At 36.1% G+C, this 27,156-nt stretch overlaps 1 protein-coding gene across 1 annotated transcript; it reads left to right on the plus strand.

The window, feature by feature from the left end:
* The first annotated feature begins 1,126 nt into the window (after positions 1-1,126).
* On the plus strand, positions 1,127-26,663 carry ASIC5 (acid sensing ion channel subunit family member 5). The gene is made up of 10 exons (XM_056119206.1): positions 1,127-1,166; positions 4,044-4,350; positions 10,724-10,961; positions 11,663-11,788; positions 14,675-14,824; positions 16,826-16,973; positions 18,616-18,672; positions 20,632-20,800; positions 25,014-25,105; positions 26,473-26,663. The coding sequence occupies exons 1-10, from the start codon at positions 1,127-1,129 to the stop codon at positions 26,661-26,663; spliced, it is 1,518 nt and encodes a 505-aa protein (XP_055975181.1).
* The last annotated feature ends 493 nt before the right edge of the window (positions 26,664-27,156 follow it).

Raw genomic sequence — 27,156 nt, forward strand, 5'->3', positions numbered from 1 at the left:
GAACGCCCTACCCGCTGTGCTATCGCTCCAGCCCTCATAAGGGTTCACAAAATCCTATGGAAAGATAGAAAGAAGGAAAGGTGCAAAAAAAGAAAGATGGAAAGATAAGACAGCAGTTACTCCTCCCAGAGTAATTAAATTTTGAAAGATGAAAACTCATAATTTAATCCCAGAGAAGATATCTTTAATGAAAAAATCCATACATCATAATAGCTATCCTCATCCCCCAAACCTTTAACTTGTTAACTAGATGTATCTTTCTAGGTCCTATTATTTACATCCCTTAGAATTTCTTGGTTTTCCCCATAGTGGATTAGTTGTGATTTATAATATTGAATTTCCAAGTAAACATATGCATAAACATGCAATCATGTCAATGGGAATTTTATATTTATGAAATATTAGCAGGGCAGTTCTAATAGGGTCAAAGCAGTGATACATGCAATTCCTCATTCATATCAAGAGATGGTGCTATCTATACACAATACATTCTCCTTTATCTACTAAAATACAAAACTATTCTAAATTGCTAATCTGAACAAGTTGTTCTCTTGCTCTCTTGAACCTGTATTCTTTTAAAAATTTGTCTTGAGAATTTTTTTTGTGGTATCTTGTTTTTTTTTATATGCTTTAGTTCCTAGTTGTGCTAAAAATAGCATTGTCTGTTACAAAAGAAGCTTCCATCAGGAAACGATATTACCCTCCAGATTTCTTTCCAACAGCATTTTTTATTCAAATTTTATAAAAAGTGGGGCAGCAAAAATATCTAAGGAGACTGTTCAATGAGATCACCTGAGTGTAACCCCAAAGAATAGGAGGCATTCTAAAACCAGATATTTGCAGGGAGTTTTTTTCTTTAGTTCCGAAACAGTGATTTCTTAATGTTATTTGGGGGGTTTCATTCTGTGATGTTTTCCTATCACTCCACAAAGTCCCCTACCTCCTTCAGCTAACATTTTTTGGTTTGCAGATTATGTGCTTGATGAGGCAAAACATAGCAACACAAACATTTAAATTGCCCCTACATTTTACAACCTCAATTGCTGTATATAAAGGTCACAAAATGAGTATGACTATTAGTGAAAATTGGATAGACCCCAAGAACGCCTGCTGGCTCAAGTTACCAATGGAGCAAGCTGAGGAATCAAAATTCTATACTGAGAAAGGTGGGTAAGAATTAAAATCTTTAGAACAATGACAATTTCTATGTCTAAAATAGAAACTAGAAAGAGGTAAACGGTGGGGGGGGGTGCATTTTATGTTTAATTTGGGAAATTTTAATCCCAATAAGATTGGAGACAGTGTAAATAATATATTGTTGACATTTAAGATTTAAGGAAAGAATTATCTCTATGAGACAGTAAAAATGGATTTAAAATAATACTCAAAGTCCAAATCTACCATGAGAAGTTTGTTTTATTGTGTTTCATTCTTTTGACTTCTGTTGGTCATCTGCCTTCAGATTTTGCCTTTTTAAATACATAAAACTCATTTGATGCTGCTGTAAATGCTCCTATGAAGACCTATTTTCAATGTGAGGCTATTTGCCATGATTGCATAGTACATACTATGTAATCATGTAGGGAGTCATGAAGGAAAACATTTTCTGATTTGTAGGATCTTCAGCCACTTTTAAAATTGGTTCTAATATCCTTCACAGTGAGATATCAAAACGGTTCTCACTCTTCATCTAAAATAATAATGCTTTGAATGAGTCTTTCAACACCTTAGCAAACAGCCAAGAAAAGGCAGTCAAACCATAACAATTGTCACAGTGCTTAAGAGTTGATTTTTTGATATATAAACTTGAAATGTATTTTTATGGTAATGCCAGAAATACCTGGCTTGACCAGTATTTCTGGGTTCTCTTTTATTCTTCTTCTAATAGTTTTGACATCTCTAGTGGATCTGGTGCCACTTGCCCAGGGCCTGTGTTGTCTTCTGTCAGAACCAGTGTTTCATGTGGGTTTTTCACTTGTGGCTAAATAATAAAAAAGAGAGCGTGAGTAAGTGAGTTTTTCTAATAACAATAATAGTTATAATAAAATATTCCCTTGTATTTCTAATTTTGGGAGGATTATTCCAGTTACTATGATATCCAATTACTATATATATATATGTATATATATATAATCTGACTTTATATTTAAAAAATAGTGCATTGGGATTACTGCAGATTTTCTCTTAGGATATAGTCTCTGTAATATGATTATTATAAAATTTTTAACTATGTCCTAATATTTTGCAAGTGAAATTAAACCTCTTTGTGAGTGATCATAGGTACCATTTGTTTATCATTGTTATTTCTATGACAAACATAAAATATTATGTAATAAAATACTAAGCAATTAAAGTCATTTGTATGTTTGTTTTGGAATCACTCTTGATTCTGAGATCAGGTATCATTTCTGGCAGTGCTCAGGATACTGTATGTAGTGCCAGGAATTAAGTCAGTGCTGGTCAAGTGCAAGGCATGCATCTTAACCCCTGCACTATCTATCTAGGTCCCTGGCACTCAAAAAATTTTATAAATGAATTAACACTAATTAGCTAACAAAAATAATTCCTCTTGACTTGAAGCAAAGTTAATCACCTATTCAGAAGCTTATATAAGGTTATTAAGAAGAACCCATTTCTCAAATGAGAATTTTAAACAATGTTTAATATGCTTAGATAATTGACCATTTGTCATATCAATAATAAGTCAGGAGAATAATAAATGTTGCCATTATTAATTGAGTTCTTATCTTGGGCTGGTTATGTGCCAAGTTGCTCTGGGTATAATATTACAGATACTCAGAATAAACTCATGAGGCAGACGGTATTGCTTCTATTCTACAGAAGAACAAAAGTACTTTAAGAAACATGGCAAAACTAAAACACACAGATTATAGGACAAAGGCAAATATTTCCTTTCCTAAGGTCATTGCATCCTCTGAACATAGGTGTGGAAGCTTTCTCACAGTAAACAAATTCTATGTAAAAAAATTAAAACAAATTAAACCAACATTAAATTCTGAATAAGTTATGTATCGCCATATCATTTTGAGGATTAGCTTTCCTGGTTCACATCAATTAATGTCTCATCAACCAAATAAACATCATTTGAGCAATTATTGATACATTTGAAAGGGTACATTCACTTTATAAAGAGGTAAGAAATAGATTCCTTAACTAATAGAGCAACTTTTACATTTTGATGAAATAATCAACTAAAGTAAATTGCATCAAAATATTTGAGTCCAGAAGAGTTACATTCAGCCAGACATTATACTACTATAAAGGATAAAGATTGACAGAAAAATAGGTTGCTTTTAATCCCTATTTGAGATTCTCTGAAGTGTTAGCCTGATTTTTCTCTTTACTGGGGAGATTTGAAGGGTGAAATAGAAGTAATCTAGTGTAGGAGGGTGTTGGGTTCTATGGTGGTGGTTATGGTACAGTGATTTTGCTATGTTAATTTATGCTTTTGACGTAGCAATTTACCTCAATAATAATAAAACAATAAAAAAATTTTAAGAAAAGAGAACTATTTAAGATGAAATTAAAAGCAAAAAGAAGATTGGGGCTAGAAAGATAATGAAGTGGCAAGATTTTTGCCTTACAAAGTATGCACCCGGTTTGATCCAGGCATGGTCCAGGCACTGTTGACCTGACCCTGAGGACCCTCCTCCCTCACACCCCCAAGGAATATTAAAGAAGCACTAAAGTTACTGAACACAAGCACACTTTTTTATACTCTGTATTTAAGATGGATTGATTTTTAAAATTTTGTAGAACAACATATGTCCATTCTGGCACCAGTAAATTTTTCTTGAATAGCACATTATCTCTGGAAACATTCTCAGAGTTGTATTAGCTACCTACAATCCACAGGCCTATAGTTTTCAAATAGAACCTGCAACTAAAGATAAGTGTTGAGTTTTTCACATGTAAATAGGTAGAACTCATAAACATTATGAGTTGATTTGCTTTTTACAGATAGTCTGAATGTCTCTTAACGCGTTGCCTTTATTTCATTATTCGATGGTTACAATCTGAAGGTCTCTTGGAAAAGATCAAGCTGTATCTATCTAAGAATCCACTGCCGTCTCCCACAGACCGGAAGAAGTTTGACCATGATTTTGCCACCTCCACGTCCTTTCACGGGGTCCATAACATTGTTCAGAACCGAGGCAGAGTCCGCAAGGCGCTCTGGTTGGTAGTGGTCCTGGGCTCAGTTTTTCTCCTGGTATGGCAAATCTACTCCCGCTTTGTCAACTACTTCACGTGGCCAACCACAACATCTATGGAGGTTCAGTATGTGGAAAATATTGAGTTTCCCGCTGTGACATTTTGTAATTTGAACAGGTAAGCGGTGCACTTTTAATAATACAGTCTCCAAAACTTTGCTATTTTAAACTTTGTTGATTGACAAGTTCAGTATTTGATGTGTCCCCTATGGAAAATAACGGGAATTCTTACTCCGTACTTCAGAGCACAAAATTAATGAAGGAAGGAAAAAAATTGATGTTCCTTTCACTTATTTTCCAGCATTTCTTCCTTCACTTACTTCACAAATATTTTTAGGCAATTCACCACTCTGGGGTTAAGTATTTCTATATTTCAGTACTTACAAGTTTAGATCTCTGCACTTTAAAGAATGTTCATTGGAAAAGAGAGAATGGAGGATTCAGAGAAAAAGGGGAAAGAGAGATTTCACCTTGAGTAGCACAGAAGTGAGCACTAAAGAAGGATCAGGAAATTTCTAGATGGAGAGGAGGAATTTGAAGAAAGACTGTGGAAAACTATGAAGATGCAAAATTCTCATACATACTGGATGATATTGTGGATAGTATGGTTTTGTCACAGCTGGCAGTGCTCAGGGATCACTCCTGGCTCTAGGGCCGTGCTCAGAGGACCGTACTGCAGTGCTGGGATTGAGCCTGGGTCTCCTGCATGCAAGGCAAGCACCTTACCCTGAATTCTCTCCAGCTCTAGAATAAGTTGTTCTTTCTTTCTTTCTTTCTTTCTTTCTTTCTTTCTTTCTTTCTTTCTTTCTTTCTTTCTTTCTTGTGCTTTTTGGGTCACACCTGGTGATGCACAGGGGTTACTCCTGGATCTGCACTCAGGAGTTACTCCTGGCAGTGCTCAGGGGACCATATGGGATGCTGGGAATCGAACCCTGGTCAGCCGTGTGCAAGGCAAACGCCCTACCCACTGCACTATCTCTCCAGCCCCGAGTTACTTATTTGTTTTTAATTTTATTTAAACTTTTTATTGCGGTACTGGGATTTACAACACTGTTATTGCTGGTATGTCACACGTACATAATTTCAATACCACACATATCACCTCTGCCCCATCTCCTTCCCCTGAGGACCATCAGGCCATCATGTTCCTTCCTTTCAAACTTCCCCTTGCACAAAACAACTCAATTGATTGGATCAGTTCTCTTGCCTTTGGACCTTTGTACTCCCTTCCCATGTATGAGTGATATCATTCTGTGTCTGTCCCGTTCTTTCTGACTAAGTTCACTTACCAGGATTGCCTTTAGCTCCATCCATGTAGCTTCAACTTGTTGGATTTTCTTCTTCCTGAGAGCTTATATATATATATATATATATATATATATATATATATATATTCTTGATCTATTCATAGGATGAGGTCTTTGATGGAATGAAGGCAGGGCCAGCTTTATGGCAGTGTGTCAAGAGCTTACAAGAATCAGAGCCTGGTTCCCACTCTACTGTCATTGTATTGAGTCATCGAAGAAAGTACCCTCCCTGATAATGCTGCATGTCTGCTCTGGTAGAACAACTCTGAAAGTGACCACTTTCCCCTGGAGTACCTTCAGGCAAAGCCAATAGTTTCTTATGATTACATGGGGGATTTTCATCTTGGAAGCGAAGGTGGGGTTTGTGTGAGCATCACTGAATATCAGATTTGTGACCTTCACTAAACTTTACAGCTTCAAGTAAAGGTATATAAAACGGTAAATAATGCACTTTATGTACTTGCTGCAACATTAGATGAGGTGTTATGTGGACTTATTACATTTCTTGGAGTCCCTTGGACAGGTGCATATCAGACATAGAATGTCTGTATAATTCTTGAATGAGTTTCAAAGAGTGAAAACAAATATCTTCCCAGAAAACAATTCAAAACTCTTGTATATTCGTTTAAATGGCATGTGTTTTAACAAAAGCAAATATTCATTGATGGTGTTCTTTATAAAAAGAATATTATATATCATTTTGAGAATGGCAGTGTAAGGAGATATAGAGGTGCTTATTAATGGTCAAACTTTTATTGTTGTTTTCTTGGCCTACATCTGGTATTATTCAAGGCTTACTCCTGGCTCTTGAGTTCAGGGATCACTCCTGATGGGGCTCCAGGGACCCTTTGGAGTGCTGGGGATCAAACCCAGGTCACCTGCATGCAAAGTGAGTGCTCTGCCTTCTATACAGCACTCCAACCTCCTAAATCTTATTTCTTATGCAGCTTTTAGAAATAACCTCCCATGTATTGAAGAAAATCCTACAATTTAATAACATAAACACTAATATCCCAATTTTTAAATGCATTAGGTAATTACTTTAGTAGATTTTTTTTCCAAAGAAGATAAGCAAATGGTCAATCATGTATAAACTACCATTAAGAAACATAAAAAAAATAACTCAATATTACCCTTAGACATCACCTTACACCATCAGGGTGCCTATTATCAAAACATAAAAGGCATCAAGTGCTGGCGAGGATGTGAAGCAATTTAAAAACCGTTTACAGCTAATAAGGATGAGAAATGGTACACCAGCTATGGGAAATAATTACAGTGGTTTCTCCAAAACTTGAACCATCAATAAGCCAACAATCACTCTCCTAAGTATATTAAATACTTTAATTTCAGGATTTCAAAGAGATATTGAGTCTCGAATGCCTTGATGGCAAAGGTTAGTAATGAAGGACATTTTGTTATCCTCTGCTAAAATTGCATGTCCCTAATAAATAAACTATTTAAAACAAATGGTTTAACTGGAAGTTTCGAAGTCCGCTGAACAACTTCCATCAAAGCCCATGTCTGGGCTGGTTGCATCCTCTGCAACTGACATCATGAATTCAAAGGCCCCTGAGAATGTCTGAGTGAAATTTGCACTGAGCACTGTTGGGTGTGGTGTCCAAACCAAAAAAAAAATGTAGGGGAGGAAGTAAAGGAAAAGACTGAGACAAATTATAAATAAGCAGTTTTTGAAAGACAATATTTGGATATGTAAATTAAAGTTGAAAATACGGTGCACAGCAGTGTGGAATTAAGCAGAACAATTTGTCTTACAGAATGTTCAGTTCCTTTATTTCAAATGTTGCTAGACTTTTCCCCAATAAGTTTAATTCACCTACTTAAATTATCCTCATGGTCTCAACTATTATTAGGATTAAAAAAACTTTGAAAGAATATTTTAAAACGCCCTCCCTTTTAACCTTTTTATCTATTGTATTTATACCGCCTACACACATGACATATGAGAATCCCTTCATTTTTCTGCCTAATTGTTTTGAGAAGGAGTCAGGGAACGTTGAGTGAGGTAGTATAACGCTCAGCCTCAGCAGGATTCCTAAGTGGAAGATCCTCAATCAGCTGTCAGTTATCTGAGAACTTGAGTACAAAGTAAGTTAAAGGTCCATCCCTTGACTTCAGGGCCAATTCTGCTCTCCTCTCCCAGATATGATGTTCAAGGAGACTTGACTTCTCAAAAGAGCCCGAGAAACACTTTTGACCAAGGACAGTAAGGCTATTAGCTAGACTGTGGTTAGGTAAACATTCATGATACAGGCTTGAAGTTTTACACAATTACAAATGATCCCAGGGAGCACTCAGATCCCCTTGCTGAGTAACAAATATCCATGACCAAGGCTTAGAGTATCTTTACAAGTAGTCAAGAAGTTTACGTGGCTCTAATACACTGAGCAGGTGACTTTTAGCAGAGAGAGTTTAAAAAGGTATTAATTTATCAGGAGCCAAGAATGAAAGCAGTTTTTCATTTCTACAATAATACATGTCTACATTCATCATGTCCACAGTATGTTTACATTCATCAGCCAAAGAAATGACATGCAGGGCTGGAGTGATAGCATAGCGGGTAGGGCGTTTGCCTTGCACTTGGACGACCCGAGTTTGATTCCCAGCATCCCATGTGGTCCCCTGAGCACCGCCAGGAGTGATTCCTGAGTGCAGAGCCAGGAGTAACCCCTGTGCATAGCCGGGTGTGACCCCCCCCAGAAAAAGAAATGACATGGAATGAACTGGGCCTACCAAAAACTGATATAAACAAGAGTAGGGCTTCTACAGTGTATTTATGGTCACAAATATATTGTCTAACTTCTAAATACCCCAAATATATTAAAATAAAAGATCATTTATCTGAATGTATTCATTCTTTTATTTTCAGACCCAATTAATGTGGAGGGGAGGGTAATCCATAGGACACATATGACACCCAACTTGACAGTTTCCCTTCCATAACAGGGTCTCCCTCCTCACACCCTACCCTCAACAGACATGCATACAGACACTCCAATTTGGGACAACTGAGATCCAGCAATAATCTTGTACATGTTTGGAGTGTAGGAGAAAAATGGAGTATCTCAGAAAATCCACACAGGCATGTGAAGAATCTGTAAATTCTGTAGAGCATAGCCAATTGACTTTGCTTTTGTTAACATTATCATGAAACACTTTAGAATGAAATGATCTTAGTCCAGGACCAGAAAGAGAGCGTTGGCTCATTTTTGTTTTCTTTTGTGCTTATCTTGTGTTGACTAAGAAAGGGTCTACTGTGGCTTATATGGGGAAAAACCAAAAAGTTTGGATAATTTTGTCCTGTTTTCAGGATTATAATATTCAAACTATGCAAATACCAGTCATGCTGTTTTGATGTGGTTCCAGATCTATGAAAAAAAATAGTGTCTTTATTAATTCACTCCCCACTTGACCCTCTCCCCTTCTTTGCTGTTGTTACTGTGTTTGAAACTTTCTGGGGTTGCACACATGCCTGGATAATGGTGTTGGTACTGTGTGTGTATGTGTGTGTGTGTGAGAGAGAGAACGAGAGAGACTGCTGATCAGGTGATCACAGACAGCAGGGTAGCCAGGTTCTAACAGTAGATCTGACATGCTCATACTTGACACTTGGCGGGACACTGAGGATTTGAACTCAGGACCATATGCTTGCAAGAGAGGTATTGGTAGCCACTGTACACTTCCTCTGAGCCACTGGACATGTTTTAAAGGAATATAAGGTATGCAACTACAGAAGGACACATAATATGACGCAGAAGGTTCTGAGCAAAATGAGAAAATGATCAAGTACTTAAAGCAGGTAGAAGACTTCTGCTCTGATTTCTAGAACTGACAATAGCCACACATCTAATGAATATTTAGGCTCATATTTAATGGACTCTACTAAATGTTTGAGAAGCAATCACTTAAACATCAAAGTGACATTTTGAGATGCTCATATCAATCTAAAGCAATTAGAGGAGGGAAAAAACAGTCACACTAAGGTGAAGACAGGAATGCTACATATCAACTACAAGGAGGAATCAACAAAAGAAGCAAATCAATTGTAATGACCCAGAATCAAGGATCATAGGAGCTAGTTAAGCCCACTGCATGAGCCATTTGCCTTTGTTTCTGATGCTATGCTGGACATTAGCAAATCTGCGATCAGAAAGGAAGATATGTGTGAAGAGAGGGAAATGAACACAAGCCTCTATATGTTGCTCTTTAGTTACTTCCTGTCATATCAATAGAGAAGGTCACTGGCACGAGGAATTAGCACCTTCATCAGCTTGCAATCTGAGAAGCTGAAATCTGAAAAAAAAAAATGAAAGAAAACAGCAATGGATACAAACTGGAGGTACTCATAGCCCCTACCTTTGAACTTCATGTGATAACTGCAAAAAAAAAAAAGAAGAAGAAAAGAAAAATGTGTGTTGGGAAATAAATTTTAGTTCCAGCAGAGCCAACAGACTCAGTTTAGAAGCACAACAATGACAGCACAACGGGCTAGAGCGACAATACAGAGGATAGGGCAGTTTGCCCTGACATGGTCAATACCAGTTTGACCCCAGGCACCCTGTATGTTCTTCTGAGTTTCACCAGGAGTGATCCCTGAGCACAGAGACAGGAGTAAACCACGCAAATTGCTGGATGTGGCCCCAAATTATTGACAAAGCAAGTATTGAACCTAGAAAATGTTCTCCTATATATATGAATGATTATGTTGGGACCAGAGTGATATGGGTTTGACTCCTGGCATCCCCAATGGTCCCCTCAGTATCTCCAGGAGTAATTCATGAATTCAGACCTAGAAGTAACCCCTGAGTAACATCAGGTGTGGCCCCAAACCAACAAACCAACCAACCAACCAAACAAACAAACAAACAAACAAACAAAATACCCAAAGACTTAGTTTTCCTCTACCTTGAATATGGAAAATATACTTGTTTGTTTTCCAGGCTGAGGCCCGGGAGCTTTTCTAGGTAGGTTGATGACACTGTGCACAAAAACACAGCAAATGACAGAATGTGAAGGCTTTCTTAGGAATCAAATTTTATCTCAATATATTATGAACAAGTGTACAGGAAGGAAGTCAGAAAAGAATTAAGATGTTTGTTTACTGTCCTAGAAATAATAAGAAATGTTCACTAATCTAAATATTGCCTTTGTTTTTACTGATAGGTTCCAAACAGATGCTGTAGCCAAATTTAGTCTTATTTTTTTCTTATGGAAAGTTGTGTCAAAAGTCCTTCATCTTCAGGAAATCAACACCAATTCCTCTGGCTCTAAAAAGATTACTGATTTTCTTGCAAGTCACCAAAACTTCAGCATTACAGAGTTTGTTAAAAACAATGGTTTTTATCTTAATAATAGCACTTTATTGGAATGTGACTTTTTTGGAAAGCCGTGTGGCCCAAAGGTAATAATTTTATATTTCTTCAAATAGCTTTAATGTTATAAAACTTTATTAGCAATTATACCAAGATAAAGCATACTTTCATAGGAAACCAATAGAAACCTCGCATATTCTTTTAACTCAACTCCTTTCAAATAGGAGGATTGATAAAAGGAGAGATTTTCCAAGAGAAAAATAATTTCTACACAGAGGATATTTTAATCTTCACATTCTTTAATAAACAACAGGGTCAAAGAGATAGTAAGGGTGTTAAAATGTTTTCTTGGCATGCAGCTGACTTAGGTTCAATTTCTGGCAACACATATGATCCCCTGAGCCAGGAGTAAGTCTTAAGCACTACTGGGTGTGGTCCAAAATAAAAAAGAATTATCCCAAATCTCTTAAGAAAATACATTATAAGATAACATTAACATGATCTATAATAAAATCAATAAGCTGCCAAGAATCTAGTTTTTATGCTTATGGCATTACATCAGAGGTTATAGAAAAATTCAAGGACATTAGAATTTGACCATAAAAATTGCAAATATTTCCTAAATGAGTCAGAAAAATCACATACAAATTGATTAGTGCCTATTTAAAAAAAAAGAAGTCTATCAGAGGTCATATACACACATCATCAGATAAAATCAATTTTTCTGACATAAACTACAATGACCAAAGTATACAACTAATTATGATTTTTCCCTTTGTTTTCATTGGAGGATTTTGCCCATGTCTTCACTGAATACGGAAATTGCTTTACTTTTAATCATGATCAAAATATCCAAGAAAGGGAAAAAGTGAGTTCCTCTGGAAAGGGCTTAAAGTTGATCTTCAATGTCAAGCAGGTATTGGATTTTCTTAAAACTACTTAGGGTTCATGAAAAACAAGGATGAACATTTCAAAAGATTTGTAATTGTTGTGGATCTAACTATATGGTTTAGGTTTAGGTTTGATCATTGCACTGCATGTCTTCCACCCAACTAACCCCCTCATTGCCAGATGTAGCCCCAAAATATCACTGGGGTGGCTAATGGTCCTTTGCTCTTCAGTGTCTGAGCAGAACCACATTCTCAGGTTCTTCAACTGATCATGGTTAAGAATCACTGGGGGAGGGAGGGGGGCTGGAGCCATAGCACTGGGGGTATGGTGTTTGCATTGCACGCTGCCGACCTGGGTTCGATTCCTAGCATCCCATATGGTCCCTAGAGCACTGTCAGGAGTAATTCCTGAGTGAATGAGCCAGTTGTAACTCGTTTATTGCTGGGTGTGACCCAAAAAGAAAAGAAAAGAAACACTGGGGGGAGCCCCGGGGGGGGGCCCATGAGAACTGCTACTACATAACTTTTGGTTTCTTTTAAATTATTTATCTTAAAGTATGCTTCATAACTTCCTCAGTATTATATTCACTGTCACTGTCACTGTCCTCCCGTTGTTCATTGATTTGCTCGAGCGGGCCCAGTAACATTGTGAGACTTGTTACTGTGTTTGCCATATGGAGTACGTTACGAGTAGCTTGCCAGGCTTTGCTGTGCGAGTGAGATACTCTCAGTAGCTTGTCGGGCTCGCCAAGAGGGGTGGAGGAATTGACGGTGGAGGAATCGAACTCGGGTCGGCCAGGTCGACTGCATTCAAGGCAAGTACCCTACCCACTGTGCTATCGCTCCAGCCCCTGTATTACATTATTATAAAAAAAAATCTTTGCATATTGCAAATTTGTAAGTGGATTTGAAAAACACTTCTAAGTTATTAAAAATATCAACCCTCTGGTCACGATCACGATCATGACCATCCTGTTATTTGTCGATTGCCTCGAGCAGGCCCCAGTAACGTCTCCTTTGTCCTAGCCCTGAGATTTTTTAAAAAGTGCCATATTCAAGGCTCTTTCAGGGTTAGGAGAATGAGACTCATCATTGTTACTGGTATTTGGCATATTGGGTACTCCACTGGGAGTTTGCCAGACTCTGCCGTGTGGGCAGGTTACATTCGGTAGCCTGCCAGTTTGTCCAAAGTAGAAATGAGATAATAAAATGTCATTATAAGATGTCATGAGGCCGCGAATGCACCCTCTGGTAAGCTAAGATATTACATTATAAAGCCTAAGGCAATAGAATTAGAGGGTCCGTTCACAGGACTGAATATAGGGGTGCGGTTGGCTAGGTCATTGAGATCTTGATGGAGGGAAGCAGGTGGTCTTGTGATGGGTGTAGTGTTGAAATGATCTCTGCATAAAACTATTATTAAAATTATTGTAAGTCACAATAACTCAATAAAGATGGGAACTTAAATCAAATATTACATCATAAAATTTACAAACTAGAATTTCCCTAATTAAACTCTGAAAAGGTAATGCACCGCTCCATAACTAAACAGTTCTGAAATATTTTTAAGACTAAGCAGTTAATTTTTTTCTTATTTTTCTTTTCTTTCTCTTTTTCTCAAAGAGGGATTCTTTTGGGCCATGACTGGTATTGTTCAAGGCTTATTACCAGCTTGGTGCTCTAGACCCAGTCCTGGTCTGATAATGCTTGGGGGGGGGGGGGGGGGTCAGGGTGCTGAGGATCAACCCAGGCCTATTGCATGTGTTCAGTCTATTGAACTATTTTGGCCACATAAGTTTCTCTAAGGGTTGGAGAAATAGTACAGGAGCTTAGATGCTGGCCTTGCACACAAGCAATGCCGTTCAAATTCACAAGTTTGAATACTTGTTCTATCTTCAGCTCACCTATGATTCTCCAAGAAACACGAGGAGTGATCCCTGAACGTACACCAGGAGTATGTCCTAATCCCTAACTCCTCCTATCTTCTCAACCCTTATGAGTTTCTTTGAGAGCCTTTACAGTATTGGAAAACACAGAATCCTGATTCCAAATGGAGTATCAACATTGTTCATTTAGTGTAATGGCAAAGGAAGTTACTGACAATTGCAATTACTTTTCATGCTGCTTCAAACTTCATTCCTCTTCTAATCTGAGATTATTTCTAACAACAAAATCACAGGAAGTTTAATCTGAAAATTCTTCATCTACAATTTAATTTATAGAAAAAAATATTACTAGTTATAGAATTAGTGTAAGTCTTTACTTTTGGGAAAAAATAGGTAAAGGTAAAGGCCCTCCTGTTGTTCATCGATTTGCTCGAGTGGGCCCAGTAATGTCTCCATTGGAGACTTTGTTGCTACTGTGTCTGGCATATCGAATATGTCACGGGGAGCTTGCCAGGCTCTGCTGTGCGGGCGAGATACTCTTGGTAGCTTGCCGGGCTCTCCGAGAGGGGCGGAGGAATCGAACTCGGGTCGGCCATGTTGGCTGCATGCAAGGCAAACACCCTACCACTGTGATAAATTTTGAATAATTCCAGAGACTTTAATTATAAAATGAAAAGTAACACGACTTTGTAAAAAATAAAAAAAAATGAATTGCCAAGGTAACCAAAGGACAACAGAGAGGGAGAAAATAGAAAAAATCAGGAAATTAATAGGTACAGACTATACTACAGGAAAATTTTAATGCAAAACAGTGATCTGTGAATAACCAGTATAGTCTTAAATGTGGACAACTCTGGAAATTGTTTTGATGTTTAATTTTCACAGCCATTATATAGTAAGAAATAAAAGATATCATTCTGATATAAATTATTTAATTAGAAGGCAAATACTTTTGCAAGATAATGTAACAATCTTAAGAGTATATGGAATTGATATCAGTTTTTAAAGAGGGAAAATATATTTCAGGAAGAATTCACTGATGATGAGGCCCTGGGTTTTATGGATGCTGGAATCATCTTCGTTATTCATTCACCTAAAAAAGTGCCACAGCTTGTTGGCTTAGGCTTGGCGTCACCTGTGGGAATGCATGCACGAGTGACCATCCGCCATGTGAAGGTAAAGCAGTCAAAAAGTAGAGTCTGAGGAAAGTAGGCGAGGAATTGGTGAATACTGACATACTGGAATAATACCTGTCACGAGAAGCTCTCTTTTTCCCATGAGTTTATAACTTACCGCACATTATATGGTTCTCCTTCAGATTTTTTCCTTAATTAAAAGGCACATTTACAGTAAAATCAGTGAGTGCACATGTACAGTATATGACGTCTAACATATCTAAACCTTACATGTGATTGGAAATATAAAAGGTCAGTAGTATACAAAGATTTTTAAATTGTGTATTTTCTTCACGAGACATTTTGGAAGCAAGAAACTCAAACTGGGGAAGAGAGGAATTTTGGCATAAGACATGTTTGATAGGCTTCCATTTGCCAGCAGTTTACTCTGTAATATTCTTTTTTTTTAAATTTTTATTAGTGAAACACCATGAGGTACAGTTGTGGACTTACAAATTTTTGTGCTTGGGTTTCAATTATACAATGATCAAATACCCATCCCTCCACCAGTGCCCATTTTCCACTACCACGGAACTCTGTAATTTGCTTAATAAGTCCCTGAGTCTTCATATTCTCTGTACTTTGGCCAGATATGGATTAATCTCTTCCTCTTTTAAGTAATTTTGAAGCTTGAGGGAAATAATATAAAGTATCAAACGATAATAGTTTCTCAATAAAAGATCTTTTTTCATATGATTTCAATTTCTAATTAGTGGAAAGACTGATTAATAGGTCAACAAATATTTTTTTACAAAATATATCCCTTACATCATTACATTTTTATACAGTAAGTATGATTTCACCAATTCACTACAAGCTCAGAGATTTGGGAATATGTATTAAAGAATCACTACTGAACTTACCTTCAGTCTAATAAAGTAAATTATACAGGTAAATGTAGTCAATCAGCCTTATTCATTTAACTTATTTATTAGGTGGTGCTTAGGACTCATTCCTTACTCAAGACTCAGTATTATCTTCAAACAGTTCATCAAGAGAGGGAGAGACATAGAAAGACTGCACTCATCTGGGGAATATAAAATCATAGAATGGGAGACGAACACCCAAGAATAGTTGAGATAAGTACCAGGAGGTCTGCTCCACAGCTTGGAAGCCGGCAGCACATGCTGGGGGAAAAGGCTGGTCAGATAGAGAAGAGAACACCAAGTAAAGGGTCTTTGAAGGATTCGCTCGGGATACGAGATGTGTGCTAAAAGTAGACTATAGACAGAACATGATGGCCTCTCAATACTTCTATTGCAAACCACAACACCCTAAAGGAAAGGGAGAGCAAAAGGGAATGCCCTGCCACAGAGGCAGGGTGGGGTGGAGGTGATGGAGTGGGGGGGCGGGAGGCCTACTGGGTTCATTGGTTCAGAGCATGGGCACTGGCGGAGGGATGGGTACTCAATCATTGTATAACTGAAACCCAAAAACGAAAGTTTCTAAGTTTATAACTGTACTTCATGGTGTTTCACTAATTAAAAAAAAATACCCCTGGGGAAAATGCAGTCCTGACCTCAAACTGCAGAATTTCAGCACCAACTTCACTCTGGGCATTGCTCAGGGATGCTGGGATATGGGATGCTGGGGAATCAACCCAGGTTGGCCATGTGGAAGGCAAATGCCCTCCCCACTGTACTGTCACTCCAGTTCCAGCTTCAAAAGCAAATAGAAAAGAAACAGGAAGCTGGGAACTGTAGAGATTCTCTAATGGTTTCAATCTTGAGGACAACCTGTATTGTTCTCAGAGCATGGCCAGAATAATCCCAGAGCCTAGAGCCTGGAGTAAACCCTGAATACCAGTTGGGAGTGCCCCCTGGCCACCTTCATCCAGACTCCCCGCTGCTCCCCCCACCCACAAAAGAGGAAAATAATAAAAAGAAACAGGGAGCTCGGGTAGAAAAGTAGGATGTAATAGAAAATAACTTCTCTTGGTGGGGGTGGGTGGAAAATGTATGAATGTTGTAATTCAATGTCGTGAATCTAGTTGTTTCTCCAGACAGTTCATCAAGAATACCCTTGGGGAGAATGCAACCCTGACCTCAAACTGCGGAGTTTCAGCACCTACAGCACTTCCGGGTGCTTGAAGGAATGCAAAGCTCAGCACATAGAATCACAATGTGGTTGTTTACCTTTCCTGCTTCCTGGTAAATAATAGGTGGAAACTTTTCACTAATTAAATATTAGATTAGCTAAATTTAAAACATGAGATGGGGCATCTCATAAACTGGATTTTCCAGTCTTGGGAAATCATTCTGGGAATCATATGTTCAACAATTGCAATCTCAAGGACAATCTTGAGATTAGCAGCTCTGGAAAAGAAAACAGAAATTGTATTGTTTGGGGTATTTCTCCAATTCTTCTGAAATTTTACATTGGGTCTTTTCAAATATTAAATATCTCTGTTCTTATAGTGCTCTGTACCTAGTTAAGTAAGTCTTAGAAACTTTCAGAATCATCAATTTCTGATATTTAGTTTCTAACACATTAGCTCTTATCACCAAAACTGTTATCTTACAAAGCTGCTAATTCTGCCTCTCATTTATCTTTTTAATTATCTTTCTAAAATCACCGAAAAAAGTCTGAATTAATAGATGGAGAAAAGTATGTTTCATTTAAAAACAGTTTGCTACTTATACAATTCAAATCTAGTGACTAATATGGAACATGTAATGGACAAGATGAAATCTACCTAAAGTATAATATATGCTTCGACATTAGTATATATCAGATACTTCCAGGATAATCTTTTATTTGGACGGATCTTTACACATATACCTCTAAATCTACATACAAGTGAAGAATCTAAGAATTATGTTTTAAATGAACTATTTAAATAACTCAATATATTATTTGTAAAATCTGTTTCCCAAATATCAGATTTTTAGGCACAATAATTTTATTTATTTTTAAATTTCAGTGTTATTTAATTAAAAAATATGTTATATTGATAAAAAACTTTCACTGCAAGAAGCAAAGCAAATTTTGGAGAGACTTTACTAAATGATATTCAAGAAAAAAATTTTTTGCTTTATTTCCTTCATTTCATATTTGAATTTCTTCATCAAAATCACTTCCTTGTGGTCCCTGAATGTATACACAAGTAATAATAGATGGACAGTATCCTTTGATTATCGATAAACCATTAACTAAGCATGGAACTTACTTCAGATACCATTTGTTCTAATGCTGTAGAAGAAAAATTTAATAAGGTAGAAGGACAAAAGTTTCAGACACATTCTAGGATTAAACTCAGTTCTGATAATATTGATTTTACTATTCATCTCAAGGTTTATAGTAAGCACGTATATTGCTACTTAACTGCCTCATACTACTGCTAGAAAGTCAGCTCACCAGAGATTGTATGTATTCTTAAATCTATATTAATCTTTCTCTCTCTATACATAAAATATATCTTTAACATCAGTAAGATGATTTATAAATCGAAGAGTTTAGTAAGGAAAAAATTACATAATAAATATAAAAGCAATTTTGTATTTCAAAGCTATCAACATCTTAAAATTATTTCCACATTAAAGATATTTAGAATTTTGTAGATAAGCATAAAGAAACATGAAAATTAATAAAACATTGCTATTTCCTTCTTTGAATATATAATTACCATTGAATTTAGGTTTGCTTTTAATATTTTGTCTTTTTCAAAAGAATAAATGTACAGATGAATAGAGAGAAAGATAAATGCAAGGATGAGTGAATGGCTGTAAAAGAGGTATTTTATCAGTATAGTACCTAATAAAGTATAAAGTCACTGTATTTACATTTTTTAAGGAAATGGGACAGAGTGTGACCTACAAAAGTTTTATAACTGTGTTTCTCCTACACTTGGTAAGTATTTAATTTGTCTTTTCTTTTTATGATGAATATGAAAATTTCTTAGAGTAAAATAAAACATTTAATAATACAAGTAACCCTCAAATGAGGAGAACATAGGATTTCAAAGGGACTTTTGAAGTGTTCTTATAATTAAGGGAATGTCTTCATAGGCATATAAAAACAAAACAAAACTGAACTTAAGATGCATCGAACAAAATGTTCACAGTGACAGTGAAACAGTCATTAGAGTTCTGGTGTTTTTTTTTAATTTTCTTTTAAAAAATTTGCATTTTAATCAAGTAATTGCACTGCTTTTTTACTGGACAATTAAAACATTATTTGCAATTTGTTCAAACAAAAAAATAGAAAAAAATCACATGAAAAATGTGATAATTGTGCTCACCAAATTGAGATTTAAAAAGGGATCACTGTGTTTCTTTAAAGAATGTTGAGAGTCTAGCATTTCATTCCCTCATTCTTTACCTTTATCTTATACATGATCTTATAATGATCTTATATATCTTATAAGATCATCCCACTGAAAACCTCATGCCAAATTGCTTCTGATATTCGGTCCCTGATGGGGGGCTGGAGGAGGAACTTGAGAAAACAAATCACATTACATGGACAGTTCTTCAGGAAGTGTTGTAAGTTAATGGGGTCAGAAGTGTGTGTGCGTGCATGCATGCATGAGTGTATGTGTGTGTGTGTGTTGCATGAATACATATACGTGACAATGCATATCAGAACAAAAGCCTGTGTGTAATTATGTGATAGAGTGTGTGAATGGGTGATTGGGTGTAGTAGTATGTGTGTGAATGTAGGGCAAACTTATGGTTTTTGTTATCCTTAAAAAACTAATTGCTAGACACATGCACTGAAGAACTGTTAGAGTTAAGACTATAGAGACCAAACCCCAAATTAATAGCATTTTCTGGGAATCTTAGTGAAGAAAGGGTCACAAACAGACCCTTTGTTGTGCTATAACACAACTGAGGGGAAAAATAAGAATGAGGAAAAGTGAGGTTGGACCCTGGGAGGGGTGCAGAGGAAGACAAACTCCAGCCTGCCAAGTGGGTCATTTCTAACACATGTTTGCATGAATAGACATTTACTAACCATGCAGAAGAAGACAGGGTAGATAACCAAGGGGACTGATTTAGAAACCATCGGGTCCACAGAGATAAGAGACCCTATGGACTCAACAACATTACCCACACCACCTCCACAATGTCCTAGACTGAGACAACCCTGAGATAAAGTTTATTTTAAACCCAAGACACTGACTTTTAGGATACAAACAGGTTGTCAGTTGGGGGTAGGGGATGACTCTGAGTTCTTGACAAGTAAAATCAAGATGTGCTTCAAAGAAGTTACTCCATCACTAGCCCTAATGTAGCCCAAAAGCATTAAAGCCGGTTCTACTTTGTGGAAATAGTAGCTGAGGCTGACAGGACTAGCGGGTATTGGATTGGAGATATGGTACAACAGGTGGGTGCTTGCCTTGCACATGATTGACCAGGGTTCGAGCCCCTGATCTCCATATGGTTCCTCCACCCACTAGGAGTAATTTCTGAGCATAGAGTCAGGAGTAAGTCCTGAACACAGACACCAGAAACAGGACTATGTTCGAAAGTACCTTACACAAATAACTTTCCATAATTTTCCTGTCCAAATATCTGATGGTGTTATAGAAAATGAGCCAGACGCAGGAAAAAATTTCTTAGTAAAGACCTGAATCCTCTGAGTCAATGAATTCAAAGAGAATAACACCTATGTTTTATATTCTATCTCCTTTGCTGTGCTTATACTAAAGTGTGAATAAAATGTAAACATTTGTTAGAAAATAGTGATCTTGTTAACTTCTAGATTTAATATTGAAATGTAATTATCAGCTTTAAAGAGCTCTGTCCTCTACAATATGAATTGTTCTCTTGTTTGATTATCCTGTCCTGATGTTTTTCATTTCAGACTATATTGAAGTTAAGGGATTATGTACAGTGGGAACGCATAATTCAAGCTGCCCTGTTGCATGTGAGGAAATAGAATACCCGACTACTATTTCTTATTCTACTTTTCCGAGTAGAAAAGCTTTGAAGTATTTTTCTAAGAGGTTGAATAGAAGTCAGGAATACATCAGGTAATCATTTTTGTTTTATAATTTATTTTCAATTAATATGAATATTTTCTTTAGCTTTGAAAGACACAGGAAATGAAGTTCTGGTCAAAAAGTATAATAACTGATGCCACTGAATTTGTGATGACAGCTTACAATTTTATAGATGGATCATATTGTGCCTCCCTATTACCTAATTGTACAAAAAATAAAATAAGATCTGTTTGAGCACTGTCAGGAGTGATTCCTAAGCACAGAAACAGGAGTAATCCCTGAGCACAAGCAGGTGTGTCCCAAAAGAACTTGAGAAAGAAAGAAAGAAAGAAAGAAAGAAAGAAAGAAAGAAAGAAAGAAAGAAAGGAAGGAAGGAAGGAAGGAAGGAAGGAAGGAAGAGAGAGAGAGAGAAAGGAGGAAGGAAGGAAGGAAGGAAGGAAGGAAGGAAGGAAGGAAGGAAGGAAGGGAAGGAAAGGAAGGAAGGAAGGAAGGAAGGAAGGAAGGAAGGAAGGAAGGAAAGAAGGAAGGAAGGAAGAAGAAACTGAGCTGATGTTAGGCTGGCTAATTTTATTATATAAGTGAATGTTTAAAATTGTTATATTTTTGTGGCCAGAGTGATAGTACAGTGGGTAGGGCGTTTGCCTTACACGTGCCCAACTGGGCTTCATCCCCAGAATTTCATATGGTTCCCTGATTCCCATCAGGAGTGATTCCAGATAGCATAGCCAGGAGTAAGTCCTGGGCACTACTAGGTGTTCAAACTCTGCCCTTCCCCCCAAATTGTTGAATTTTAACACATTTTCAACTTGCTCAATTGTTTCATGCAAAACCAGTTCCTTCTTAATGCAGTACTAGCTCTCAAGAATATTTAGGAAATGGTTTTGTTCTGATTTTGAGCCACACTTGGCTGTTCTCAGAGCTAGGGAGAGTCCTGATCGACCTTGGTGGACCATATATGATGCCAGGGATAGACCTCGGGTTGGTACATGCCAGGTTGACAACCTTCCTGCTTTAGTCTCTCTTCAACTAACAGAAAACTTTATTTAGTTTTTTTATATCAAAGAAATAAATACTCGAATTTTCTTTGATTTCTTTATCTTTATTAACTCCAAGATGTACTTCTCCTGCAACAAAAATACTTTGGGAATTAAATTCTAAATAGTTTTATTATTGCTAGGAAGCTCAGAATCAATGAGACAAAGTGTCTGGGCAAATTACCTGTCTGAGAGGAGAAAATATTTGGGGGGGATATGATTTAATTTATTTCACAAACATAGCTGTCTTGGGAACAATCATGACTTTGTGCTGGGGAAATTAAACACTATTATCAGTGTACATGCAAATTAGGAGCACAATGGTAGACACAATGATTGAAATATTACTAACATTTCTGAATGTCCAAGACAACTTCATTATTTCTTTTACTGTGACAACTGCTTTTCTATTTGTAAATATTACTGTGCAACTCGATGACCTACTTAAACATAGGACATTCTTCTGTTACTTAGTGTTAAACCAATGGAAATTAAGTAAACATATTAATGAGATCTTTTGAATTTAGAATATTGAGAATATTGATTTCTAAAATTGCAAATGATAAGGAAAGTGTTTTATAGCTGTGCTCCTTAAATATATGAAAGAACATTACATAATTCCAGGAAACATTGCTAATTGAATTCACTCTTAATGATGCACATTGTTGCTGTCTGAAAATCATTGTCTAGCTACTTTCTGCCCCAGTTTGTAAAAGGAGCAGGTTAATAATTAGCCACTCTTCAATTTGTTGGTTTCTTCTTGTTGTCCCTTCAATTGTCCACTTTACTAATACGAAATAAGGGCCTTTCATGTCAGGACTCAAGGGTCATCTGGTCACTCGGGTTCCCTCTGTGCAAAGGACAAGAACACTTCCTTATTTCACTAATTTTCCTTGGAGTGGAGATCAACAATAAATCTACCCTCTCATGTCAAACAGTGCTAAGGGCTGTGGAAGCAGAGTCTGAAGGGCAGAGTAAGGGAGAGATATTACCAGGCATATGGATTGTGACTCAACTTTCTTCCTGGAAGAATAACAGTTAAGTAATGTCCTGTAGCATGGTGTTCAAACATTTGAAACAGCAACTCTAGATTCTTTTTTTCTCTTAAAAATCACTCAAGTATCCAATCAGCTTATCTTTTTATGAATTGGTTGAGAGACAATTTAAGGATTATGGCACTTACCTTGCATTTGATACCATCAGCAATGACCCATCCTCTCACCCCCAAGCACAGAGATAGAAATAACACCTCAGCGCTATTGAGTTTGACCCAACCCCATCCAAATTTTTGAGCGAATTGTAATAAATGATAAATAAATAATAAATAAAATTATAAATTATTGTAATAAATAAAAATTATTGCAATAAATAAAGTCACAATTCCCACTAAATTTAATAATATACTTTCATACCAAATTTCATAGATATAGAATAGTATTTTTATAGGCCATTAGGAAAATTCATAGGGTTATGCAGGTCTAGAAAATATGCATCCATTGCTTTTTGTGAATGTGCATGTATTGAAAAACACCTACCAAGTATGACTCTCTGAAAGATGATACCTTTGAGCACTTTTCCAGCAAAATAAAATTTCATATAAAACGTGACTATTGCATGTGACTGGAGCAATAGCAGTGTAGACTGGGCACTTGCCTTGCATGCCGCTGACCTGAGTTCAATCCCTGGCACCAGATATAGACTCCCATGGCTACCAGAACTGATCCTTGAGTATGAAACCAGTAGTAAGCCCTGGGTACAGATGGATGTTAATACCAAAACAAAAACAAAAAAGTAGCTACTTTAATTTTTTCTTAAGTATTTATCACTGGGGAAAATGACATAATATGTTATTGTGTTATCAAAATAATTTTGAGCTCATAAATCTTGAAACTACTATCTTGCAAACTCATAAAAATATTGTGACTATACATTGAAGATGACTGATCAAGAGAGGTAGAAGAGCTAGTGTCATTGATAGAAGACGAACCTTCCAGAAGTAGGGAAAATCAAATGCAGAAGCAAGTCTTTAACTTAAACTAATAGTATACTTCATGTCTTAAAAGAACAGAAAGTAGATTGGTGTCACATGAAGCAGAAAACAAAAGTCAAGAATGATTTGAGAAACATTGAGTGAGGAGGGATATGATAGAATTATTTAATTATCAAAACACACACAGAGGAATTTACTTAAATGTATATTGGGAGGTCTCTGTAGAAGAATGTGGCATGACTTGCAAGATGCAAAAAAAAGAAAAGAAAAACTATTTTGGTTCTTGTGTAAAGAACAGAGTATATGAGTCTGTTAAGATTGAGTACTTAATACCAAAAGAGAAAGAGTACTTGTATTTATTAGATAAATTCACGTGAGTTATAGCAGAGACTTAGACAAAATGCTGGTAGTGTATGTTCTGAGAGGTGGTCCGATTGTGTTCATAGTTTTAAGTTAAACAAATATTCCCTTGTGAACTAGCTGTAGAATGTTATTATTATGTCTATAAAAGAGAGAAATACCAAGTGTTTGGTTTAGACAAACATATTCAATATGAAATACTTATTGGACATCCTATTAGAATACAGGAGGAAACTGAGATTATCCAAAATTGCATAAAGAGTTAACACTAAAGTAGTGCTTTTCTTTTCTTGTCATATATACATATTTTTAGAGAGGAAGCTAAGAACACACTAATGTAGGAGTGATTTAAAGTAAGGAATCACCATATATTGAACACTCAAATATACCAGCTTCTTCACCAATACCTTGTGCAAATCACTTAATTTCCCTTTGTCAAAGTTCTAAAAGTTTTAATCTAAAAATATGATATAAGAGAGGATACTAATTTCCAAGAAAGTCATGTATTTTCTCTCAGGGCACATAAGTCATGAAGGGCAAAATAAAGATTTGAATCAAAATTATACATACACTTAAAAATCCAGAAATAATCTAGTTATCAATAATTTGTTTTTAATATCATTTGCAGATATTTATAAATGAAGTATAGAAAAATATATTCCATCCTAGGGAACTCATTTTCTCTAAAACCCAACATGTCAAGGGCATTTTCCAAATTATGCTATTATTGGAATTGAATACACCAATGTGTCTACTTCGATATGAGTCATACCTGGATCAAATATGAATATTATTTTGTTAAATAGAAATTTGATATAATGCTGACAACTTAGAACTAAATTCACTTTTTTATGTTCAGGGAGAATCTTCTGAATATTGAAATAAACTATAGTGATTTAAACTATAAAATTACCCAGCAGCAAAAAGCTGTGAGTGTGCCTGAGTTACTTGGTAAGTGCTGTTTTATCCATCAAATAAAAAAATGCCCTATCAGCTTTATTTTCTTTTGTATTTAATATTAGCTTGTCGATGATGAGAAATAATCAATTGTGTTTGTTAAGCCTGATACTTTTCTACTCTCTGAAATATACCTCCAGCAACCTCCAGGTTTCCAAAAAGAATAGTCTTCTCTTCATCCCATACTCATACTGAGCATCTTCTTTTCCCTTATGATTTATCCATTTAGTAAGAAATTGTTGCAGAGTGTATTAGTAGCCCTTCATCTGGATTGCTTGACAGTCATCTCAGGTCCCCACACAAAGCTTCATCCAGAGTGGGTTAAAAAGCTGTGAGGAAACAGTTAGAGCTACTGACTACTTGTGATACTTCCCCATTCAGTCTTTAACTCATTCCCTAGACTCACTACTTATTAGAATGAGCCTTGCAGGAGGTAGAGAAGAGTACCAGACTCAGACAAAAAGAAAGCAGGCAGACACAGGCAGCTGAAACCTAGAGAAAAGAGGAAATAAATTCATCACCATAGCATGATCCAATTAAAGCCTAGCACAATGAACAAGTAGCTTGATGTGTAATTTGTTTATGAAAAACAATGCTAGGGCAGTTATATTTATAGGAATAAAAATAGGATGTCAAATGTCCTGCCAGGAAACTGGAGGGGGAGCAGGATAAGCTATGGGGAGTTAATGTTTAATGGATACACTCAGAGGAGATGAAAATGTTTGAAGGTGGATGGTGGTATCGCTTGCACAATGATGTGAATGTACTTAATACTATTGAAATAGACATTTACAAATAGGTAAAATGGCACATTTTTGTTAAGCATTTTTTACTACTCTAAAACACACAGAATAGGGAACTTAGGTCTATAAATGCTTCAAAAACAAGGCAATGATGTTTACATATCTAAATAAATTGCAATACCACAAATTCTTAGAAAAATGCACACAAATGCATTCATAAATTTCTGTTTCAGGAAAATATCACCACCTGTAATGCCATCTGAATGTCATATTTTTGCTCTTCATTGGGCACAGGGACATTAATTTGAATTTGTCACTATGATATTGAATGGGTTTTCCTTAACTTAATATCTTCCAAAATGTTTGAGTTATAATTTTGGATCATATTTGATTAGTTTCTTTCTTTTTTTGGTGATGATTTGCAAAGAATACTAAGCTATGTCATTAAGTGATTGCAATTATTTTATTTTCATCAAAGATAAAAACAATTAGCTCTACATATATCGTTATGATTAATGTCTTCTCTCCAAATAATTTTAATTCTAGTAAATTTGTTACTTTATAAGGAAAAATAAATTTATTCTGCTCCTTCATTTGCCTTTTTCTTTTCTTTTACAGCAGATGTTGGTGGTCAACTGGGCCTTTTTTGTGGGGCCAGTATGATAACAATTATAGAAATAATTGAATATGTATTCACTAACCTCTACTGGATTTGCATTTTATTCTTGCTAAAAATACCTGAAATGACCCAAGGGGCTCTTCCACCTCAGAATCAGCTAGAAAATACAAATAAGATAGAGGAATGCTGATTTTTATTCATGTGAAATAGATTCATAATACTTCCGTTTTAATGGTGACTAATCATTGTTACATAAATTTGTTACAACTTGGGGTGTTAACTAAAACCTTGTAAAAATTTATCTCTGCCTATACTTATACACATATTAATTTATATGTATAATAGAGATAATTGCCTTATGTTTTTAATCACTCATTTATCAGAACCTAGACATGTAAGATGGAATAGCACACATTTCACATATGTAATAATAAATCATTGCAATAATATAATAAATTACTGAATGAATTATGAATATTTACATCAAATAATAGACATCGTTTATAATTAATGTGTAAATTAGACCTAATAATCTCCATATGAGAATTTTTAATAAAAAAATACATTGGTATATAGGACTGGAGAGATAGTACAGGAGTATAAGGCCTGGCATGTCGCCAACCTGCCATGTCACCAAAATTGCATATTGTCCTTTGAGCACTTCCAGGAGTGATCCCTGTGCA

The sequence above is a fragment of the Sorex fumeus genome, unplaced genomic scaffold (genome assembly GCF_029834395.1).
Source record: "Sorex fumeus unplaced genomic scaffold, SorFum_2.1 ptg000039l, whole genome shotgun sequence".
Taxonomy (NCBI): Eukaryota; Metazoa; Chordata; class Mammalia; order Eulipotyphla; family Soricidae; genus Sorex; species Sorex fumeus.

What these genes read in the sequence shown, in the direction of transcription:
- ASIC5 (XM_056119206.1), top strand. Translation starts at nt 1,127, where the DNA reads ATGGAGCAAGCTGAGGAATCAAAATTCTATACTGAGAAAG. An exon ending in TGATCTTCAATGTCAAGCAG is followed by an intron (nt 11,789 to 14,674) that starts GTATTGGATTTT and finishes AATATATTTCAG; the next exon opens with GAAGAATTCACTGATGATGA. An exon ending in GAGTGTGCCTGAGTTACTTG is followed by an intron (nt 25,106 to 26,472) that starts GTAAGTGCTGTT and finishes TTTCTTTTACAG; the next exon opens with CAGATGTTGGTGGTCAACTG.